Below are 9,006 nucleotides of genomic sequence, written 5' to 3' on the forward strand. Positions count from 1 at the left end.
CTAGATGGAAAAAGAAAGACTTGTGGTTAACACAGCCATAGTCACTACCATGATAACAAAGTGAATCATCTACAATTATATTATAAAAGTTAGTTTAATCTTTAAAAAAATAAATAGCACAAATTGTTTCAATATGCAGCTGAAGACTAAGCCCTGTTCAATAGCATATGTAGAAGATTATCTTCTGGCTCACTGGCACTGGGAGAGAGAGACACAAGGGTTCGCATGATAACTTCAGAATCTCCATAAATTAGATATGAGAAAGATTTTTCTCACCAAGAAATAACAGAAGTCAATACTAAGATCTCAGTTCAGGGCAACTGCACCTGTATTCCCCTCAGTGGTCCAGCAAGGGCATCCACTCTCAGGCTTCCAACACCCGAGCTGTGGCCGCTCTGGTGTGGAGACCCGCATGTCACCCACTTCTGACCAGGGTATGTCCAGGCTGAACAGTTCCCTGCCTTCACTGTGTTACTCCCAGCAAAGACAATCTGCCAAAATCTGCTCGATTTTTCTGATAACGGAGTGATTGGTAGATGAAAGCTACCACCTGTTTCTTTCTAAGGAAGCCTACTTTATTCTTAAGGTAAAAAGCATTACAGAGAAAACATATTAAAAACACAGATGCTAATAAGCTTACCAGATTTCATTGCAACTCTAAAATGGGCTCCGTCAAGAGCAGTTTTTCATCACCCCACCCTAAGTGTTTCTTTGTGGTTACAAGTTCATCACAGATTCACCTCAGAACAAGCACACTCATGAGAAATTTAATCCACCCTTTTATATAGGGCAGGGGTCTTTGATCTGGAGATTTCAGAAGCAGGTAATTAGTATACAATAGGTCTCTCTCCCCAGATCTTATCTTCAATGTGTTGGCTTCAGAGGGGAAAACCTGCATTCCCCTCACTTCAAGGAACTTCCTAGAATATCCGCGTCACAGATATTGTTCCAAAAAGACCTTTGAATTTTCTCATACCTTCCAGAGATTGTATTAATTTTGTTTTCCTGCTATAGAAATTCCATACAATTTCACAGTAGTACATAAACATTTGCATTTTTAATATAATCTACCACAAAGGTATTAACCCAAATTCAATAAGATTTAATTCAATTCAATTCAATAAGGTACATTCAGGATATTGTCAATCTGTCACACTAGACCATTATAACATCAAACATGCCAATTTCAATGTCAAGGGAAAGCGAAACAAAAAACAAAAACTTCAGTTCTCCTTTACATCTACTTTCTTATGTTCCTAAGATATCATGAAGTCAATGTGTCTTTGTTTGCCATTTTTTCAAAAGCTAACAGCTCCTACTTTAGTGGCCACTAACTACACAGAGGTATCAATCATGTGCCCCATATTTCCCCTTGGTTAGATTGGGAAGTTACTAAATTGAACGTGCTTTTCTTAGGCAGTATTAAGGGTAAATACTGACTTTAATAGCAACAACTGAAGCTTATTAGAAAATCTACAAAATTAATCTCTCCAGTATACACCAAAATGACATAACTTTTCAGTTTGGTCAGGTTATATCTCACTTGAAAACATCTGATCTTTGTTAAAAAAACCCTCTTTTTCAAGTCAAAAGAAGAAGAATGTAAAAATATCAATGACAGACAATCCTGCTGTTAAGAAATTGAAGTCTCTAAAAAGGAGAGAGAACTGAAAGCAGCACAGAAGAGGAGAGGTAGCATGCACCATTTTGTTATAAGTATTGCACAAGAAAAATCATGAAAGTTTTACAAACAAAAACAAAGTAAAATAGATACTAGATGTCAACTGGAATGGATGGTTGCTTCCCCCCCTCTAAATCCTACTGGAATATATTAGAGAACCCTTACATTTTGAAGCAGATATGATTCCTGGAACAAAGACATGCGCTCCTCGTAGCACTGAATTCCCACACTGGGCTCCAACAATGACTTCAGATGATTGCTTTTGTAGATCCTTCCTGAGGATACGAAGTGTAATTTCATTACAAAAACCTGCTGACAGTCTATTTTAGAAAAAAAGTCAGTTCATACATGCTGTTTGAGAAAGGGTGATGGATAAATATGCACCTACTGTATATCAAACTTACAAGATGCAGTTCAGTCCTGTTAAAAGTAAAGAATAAAACCAAGTGGCAGTCCTTGGAAAAATGCAGATTCAGCCCCAAAACTGCTGCTGCCAAAAATCTGATACGAATATACAAAATCAAGTTGTTAACAGATGTGAAAATCATTCTTCTCCACTTTCTCTGCCAGTAACAACTTAGTGTTCAACCAGGATGGTCAAAAAGTGATCTTTTAAATTTAATAACTGCCATAAATCTTTATTACAACAAACATTTGAACACAATGCAGGGAATTTTGCTGGTAGCTACTGTATCCAGATTGGTGATAAGGAAAGTAATGGCTCAGACTTATCAAGGACAAGTACAAATAGTGGATTATTTAGAGATTGGTACATCAAAGGAGGATTTAAGATCAGTGCAGGACAACAAATAATAAAGTACTGTCCAACACTGTAAAAGAGAGACAGCAAATACCACAATACAATGTACAGTTTGTACACACTAGTATTGTTTATGATCCCTATAATTTAAAAGCCCACTTGACAGAGTCTTGGTAAACTCAAAATTGACAATTGTGTGTAATTTTGAAGCCTCGTTGTAAGAAAGATCATTTAGATTATCCTTCTAACTGTGAAGTTAAATTAAGCAATGAAAAAACTTCCAAAAGTGGAAACAATGAGGGAACACTAAAGTTGTCTAAAATGAAAACTAGAAAAAAAAACAGCTTAAGTATGAATACTGTAGGACATCAGCACAGGGGAATAAATGTGACCCTGAAATTCCTATTTAACATTATCATTTATGCTACCTTCCCTAAATACACTCATGTGAGTCTTGTACATGCAAATGTTCTAACGGAGGAATATTGTGCACTACTGCAAGACCCTATACTTTGAAGTCCTGAAAAATTCCCTAGTCCTTCAGCAGAGATAATCTACCTCCTCCTAACATACTCTGCCACACGGCAATTGCTGTAGGGAAAACTAATAGGAAGTCCACTATCATAAATGGAGAAAGAAAAGATTATGGTCTTTTAAAATATAACAAAATTCTGAGGGAGTTTGAAAGATCAAAAATTTATGTTATCTAGGACAAGTACTGCATATTTTGGCTTAAAAAACACTTGCAACTTTTTAACAGTGTCTAAGTTATCAAAAATGGGTTAATGTAAAACCTGTCGTGAAACTCAGTAACACAAATTAGTTGTTAAAGTCTGAAAATTACAAACCTGGGTCCAATGACAGGAATAAGTAAGATGTCCTGGAGCTCTGGATGCCGAAGAACTGGAACACTAAGACCTTTAAACTGCTGTTGAATTTTTTAAAAAATAAAAACATTAACAAACAACAATGCTTTAAAAAGTACTTTATTGTACTTGGAATTAATTATTTTTCAGTTCACACTTTATATCTATGAATGGTAGAATCTCTTTAATGGATGAGAAGCTGGGAAATCCGACATTAGGAAATGCTGTATATTATAAATACTCAAGCTAAAACACAGAGATAAATAAGTACATTCAGAAATGCCAAGACCACACTAGGAGTCATTGACAAGATTCATTTCTCTGTATCTGTGTTTTTAGCAAAGCATTTCCCCTTACAAAGCAAAAAATTTGACTAAAATACCAGTTCCAGATTCCTAGAACAAGTTGTATGATAAAACAAGCATAACTCATTACCCTCCTAGCAAATAGTTAGAGTAGCGCCAACTGCTTTCACATTACAGAAATGTCTTGGCCCCGTCATGCAGTTGCTGTCTGTAAACCCACCAACATCAATAATTTATTTATAGAAGAACCGGATCTCCTCAGAAAGACTGAAAAGATATGGTAGGATTTCTAAACAATTTACTTTCAGACTTTCTGGCTTACAATTAATTATCTCTGTCAGATAAAGACAGTCAAAATAAACAGAACAAAAAAAAATCAAAAAATTAACTAAACGTCAAAGCATTTTGTTACACCATCAGGCAGGAATCGCTCAAGTTATTTGGATACTCTGTTTCTTTCAATTTCACAGACTTCTTAAATAAGACATTGCAACATCAGTTCATTTTTCTGTCACCTTTTATTAAAAGCAAGCTCTATACTTGTTGCATATATCTTCTCAGACTACTAGTTTCTATTTCTGTTGTCTTGTCTAGATTGCAGTGCCTTCCTTCTACGTTTGTAAAGCATTTAGCACAAAGGGGCCAAGCCAAAATCCTAATTAGGGTCTACAGGTGCTATTATAATACAAATAATCCATGAGTATTATATGGTCCTTATTTATAGATTTTAAATTTCTGAAGGAATGTGCACGTTTCGAAAATGCAAAGGAAGAAATTCTCTGACTCAATCGCTGGTATTTTTTATTAGACCTTATCTACAATAAAACTCAAGTTCTTTAGAACTTTGCAAAAAAAACCAAACATGTCTTTTCTCCTGTTGATGAAAGCACATTTGGTTTAGGGCACTATGAGTATTTTTAACTTCCTTTAGTGTATCAGATATTGATTAGTATTGGACTTAACTCACAGACTCTACCTATGTTTCCATTTGACTCTGAAAGTGCTAATAGGATTTTCATCCCGGCACCAAACTGAAAGTAGGCACACTCATCAAGTTTAGGAATTGTTTCCATTATTTGAAAAAAGGCTCTTGCAATCAGCTAGAAAACCAGAAATCTTGCAGCTATCTTTAGTGATAACCAGGACACAAAACTGCACAAACCTTGTGGATCTCTTCAAACAGCAGATTTTTCACTTGTTTCACTGAAGCCAAATGAGTGTTAACTCTAACAGTTGTGAAAGCTGGAGGATGAGATAGACAATTTAATAGAGATTCATATTTTCTCTCTGCTTCCAGTGTGCCTAAAGCGCTTATGAGCTAAAAGAAAAAAAGATATATATTAGTAATAAACAGCTTCAGGCAGTAGTACTTGTTGTAGTCAAAAAGTTTAAATCAACCATTATTTTGTGTATGTCATGTAATAGACCCTCAGACGCATATGCAGCTCCCACTGACTTCAGTGAGAATCACATACACACACTTGAGATCAGAGTCTGGCTGCTGAAAAGACCAGTCTATTTATTGAGCAAGAGTATTCTAAACAAACTGATATTGGAACAGGCATTAGAATTAATCTTAATTGATTTGATATTGCTCTATTAAGTGGCATTCATAGTTTGCTGTACAAAGCAACAGGTATACAGAGACAAAAAAAGCAGACTGCGACTCAAAGTTGTGATGAGTTTGTGTGATGGATGAAGACGGCTTGAAAAAAAATGTTTGTTTTTTTTTTACAATAGAAATTCAGGTAGTTTGTCTAATCTGTGGGAGGTGGTGGACTTTTTTTTCTTTTTGATGGGGGGATGGTGGTAGTGATAATTGTTCTTGGAAGACTTTAAAGAAGACTAGATTGTGATACCCCAAGATGAGTTTTCTTGGAACTTATTAATTAAACATTTATTAACAGTATATTCAGTTTATTAAAAGTCCCAAGAAGTTTAAAAACAAATTTTCGTATTATACCTATATTCATACTTTTAGAAATCACACATTAGACTAGCCCTTATAACTTCCAGATGGAATTAACAATCCTAGGCCCCAATTCTTCAATGAGCAGTGTACAGTCAGACTCCTGAATCCACACAGGACCATTGAAGTCAATGATGCTCTGCATGGAGCTCATTACAGGATCAGAGCCCTTTGCTGAAAAGATCTCTCTAACTCTAAATACTAAAGATAAATGCCTCTCACAATAAAAAGTGTATCAGTAATTTCATATAAAAAATAAAGTTAAAAGAATGTAATGGCTGCACAGTTCAACATTCAACCAGTGAAAGGCAAATCTGTTTACACAGGCTGACTGGCTGAGTTACCTTTATCACATACCTCCTTATTTCTAAACACGTTCCCAAGGTATTCTTCAACTTCCGGTTGCAGTAATATTTTTGAAAAAAAAGACATTTTCCTTTATAGTGCAATAGCCTTCCTGGTAAACAATAGCAATAAACAAATTAATGTTTTCATTATTAAAGATATTTAATTTGCATAATTGCTAATTAAATAGCCAAATGAAAAGGGTTGCAAAAAAATTCAGGTTGTGTTGTGTATGATATTATTCAACAGTACCATAAGAAAATGTATGGGACATTAGGAGGCACATAATTAGGTGTATTGTGTGAAAAGACATTATCTCCTCCAGGTTTCTCACCAATGTGAATATTTCATCAAAACAGTAAGAAATTTTTCAAAACACTGATTTTTGATTTTTTTAAGTATTACGGCTCACAGTAAAGTGAATGGACTTGCATAAGTTACTAAAACCCAATGCAACTTTTTACAAGATGTATCTCTAAGTTATGAGTTACGGTGGTGTTTGTACTGGCTAGATGGTGCAGCTGCTAACTGTATTTTAACATGTTAATTAACTATTAGAAATTGCATTTTACACAAAGACTTAATTCTAACAATCCGATTAATAAATTGGTTGCCACCATAGAGGGATCAGTGATGATAAAAAAAAAAATCTTCAAATTCATGTAAATTGTTTTATCACAACTACAAAGATAAGATACATGCTTTAATTGTGGGGAAGACTGGAAAGGGTTACACAGTGAATGGTTTTAAGATACCATTGTGTGATCTTTCATTCTTTCTGAACAAAGTATTAAATGTCTTCTCAATTCAAATAAATGCACATAATGATATACAACTATGTTTCTGGTATAGTGTAGATGTAAATAACGGTTACATTTGATATTTTTCAAATGTTCTGTCCAAAGGTGTTTGCCAAATGTTAACTAGAAGATCTACCTTCCATTTTCCTATGCTGTACCTTTGCCCTAAAGTATGCATCAGGGACCCTCCACAACATTCTCCCCTCCCTACCCAAAGTCCAATCCAATCACCCTAGTATGTGCTTAATATATTTATTTATATTCTGCTTTCCTCAAATTTAAAAATGCCAACATGTATAACAATGAGTAACTGCACTGTAGACGTCAGGGGAAAGCTAGAGGTTTGGGCAGCTGCGAAGGGAACATTTGGCACTTAGGAAAGCATCTGAGATATCTAGGGTTTTTGTTTGTGTCAAGGAAGCAGTCAAGGCTTTTGGTACAAGAAAGGTGATACATCACTTCTGGGCATGGGCAGAGGAGACTAGATTTGGTGGGAGTGTAAGAGGGAAGTTGAATTGCTCATTCCCCACTTTAGCAACCCTTGAAAGGAATGAGCAGCCTCACTGCACCCAGTCCCTGTATCTGTATCTAGCACTATGTCTCAATGTGACCAATAAGCACGCTGCCTCGATGTTTCTACTAAACTTAACCACAGTATGCATCCGATGAAGTGAGCTGTAGCTCACGAAAGCTTATGCTCAAATAAATTGGTTAGTCTCTAAGGTGCCACAAGTACTCCTTTTCTTTTAATCACCACTGAAAGTTAATGTTGCCATTTAAAGAAGTCTATTCATCATACTTCAAAATTGAAACATGACGAATAAACTTCTTTTAAAAAATAAAACTTTTTTAAAAATGCATTCTCAAAACACAGTTAAGCACCAATTTAAAACAAAACTGCAATTATGAAGTAATTTATACAATAACATTACTTGTAGAACTCAGGCCTACACTTAATAGTGTTATGGTACGAACATTGTACGTAAAGATGCTGATATGAATATTTTCATGGTTTAAGTGACCTAAAACTTCCAGACACATCTCCATAGAAAAGTGGCAATAAATCTTACCTGGTTTAGCATCAGGTATAGTATTTCATTATGATGTGCCATTGGCAAAATGGTTTGCTTTCACTCCCTATATGTATGGTATGGACTGCATAAACTGCCTCCAAAAACAGGCCAAAAAAGTAAGGAAGGGTTCACTTAATTAACATCAAAATGTGCAGCTATAGTGAAACTGCTCCGCTATGTGACAAGACAGAAGTGTTTGTATTGCCATGTAACCAGTTACATTGATATTTTCATATTTGTAATCCCTTACAGGCTATTTGTTCAATGGCCAGGTTTTCAGGGACCTGAAGATGCATCTGGGCAACAATTTTCAGAAGTGCCTTGGTGCCCAACTCCCATTTAAATCGAAAGAGGGGGGATACCTCGGTGTTCATCTGCCTCTTTAAGTGCCTAAATTTCTCAGAAAAGCCCAGTGAGGAGGGAAGTGTGCGGGGCAGTTCCTCCCGTCCAGACTACGGACCGCAGGGCCCTCCCTACAGAGAGCAAGTAGGGCTCACGTACCCACACTGGCGCTACCCGGGCCGGCGTGGCTAAAGCAGCAAGGATTTTCGGTACCTACGGCTCCGGAAAGGCTGGCACAGCTCGTGCACCGGCTAACACCAGCACCGGCTAACACTGCCGCGCAGAGCGGCATCCCCCTCCCCACCCCAGTGGCTCTTAGTCGCGCCCAAACTCCGGCGGCTCTGGGGACGCCTACTCCAGACCGTGCCCCGCAGCGCCTCTGCTTAGGCCTGCCAGAGCAGCCGCAACGCCCGTCCTCCGGGCAGGAGCCGCGCCGCGCGGAGAGTCTGGGAAGGAGACGGCTCGCGGGTGGGACGCGCCTCTCCTCGGTGAGGCGGAGGCTCCCGCCTCCCGACCGCGCTGGCCCCGCGGCGCTGTTAGGGGCGTAAGGGGGGATCCTGCTGCCCCTTCAACAGTGACTACGGAGCTTCCCCCCGACAGCACTCCACGTCCTTGCACACCCGCCCTACCTTCGGCCGCGGTCCCGCCTCTTCCGGGGTACGGCGGAAAACTCCGCCCCGAGCCTCCCTTGGGCTTGGTCAGCTGCGCTCATCCGCCTTCCACTGACTGTCAGGCCGGCAAAGGGTGGGGGGGCTGCGGCGAGTTCTAAGCGCGGCGGGAGATGCCCGCTTGGCCGTTCCCGCCGCCTCAGCCCTCGTCGGGGAGCGCGCGAGGGCGCCGCTCGGCTCCAGCTCACAGGAGAACG

The 9,006-nt window shown here is 38.5% G+C and overlaps 1 protein-coding gene across 9 annotated transcripts in view; it reads right to left on the reverse strand.

Annotated features, from left to right (window-relative positions):
* NSUN6 (NOP2/Sun RNA methyltransferase 6) overlaps positions 1 to 8,904 on the reverse strand; it is a 56,515-nt gene extending 47,611 nt beyond the window's left edge. Inside the window, exons 1-5 of one of the 9 annotated variants that reach the window (XM_077808183.1) lie at positions 8,771 to 8,904; positions 5,939 to 6,038; positions 4,775 to 4,930; positions 3,290 to 3,369; positions 1,847 to 1,956 (exon numbers count right to left, since the gene is read on the reverse strand). In XM_077808183.1, the coding sequence (XP_077664309.1) occupies positions 1,847 to 1,956; positions 3,290 to 3,369; positions 4,775 to 4,930; positions 5,939 to 6,013 (421 nt within the window). In that variant the 5' untranslated portion in view covers positions 6,014 to 6,038; positions 8,771 to 8,904. The other 8 variants (XM_077808191.1, XM_077808184.1, XM_077808187.1 and 5 more) reach the window with 8 other exon arrangements.
* Positions 8,905 to 9,006: the final 102 nt, after the last annotated feature.

Source organism: Eretmochelys imbricata, chromosome 2, assembly GCF_965152235.1.
Source record: "Eretmochelys imbricata isolate rEreImb1 chromosome 2, rEreImb1.hap1, whole genome shotgun sequence".
NCBI lineage: Eukaryota > Metazoa > Chordata > Testudines > Cheloniidae > Eretmochelys > Eretmochelys imbricata.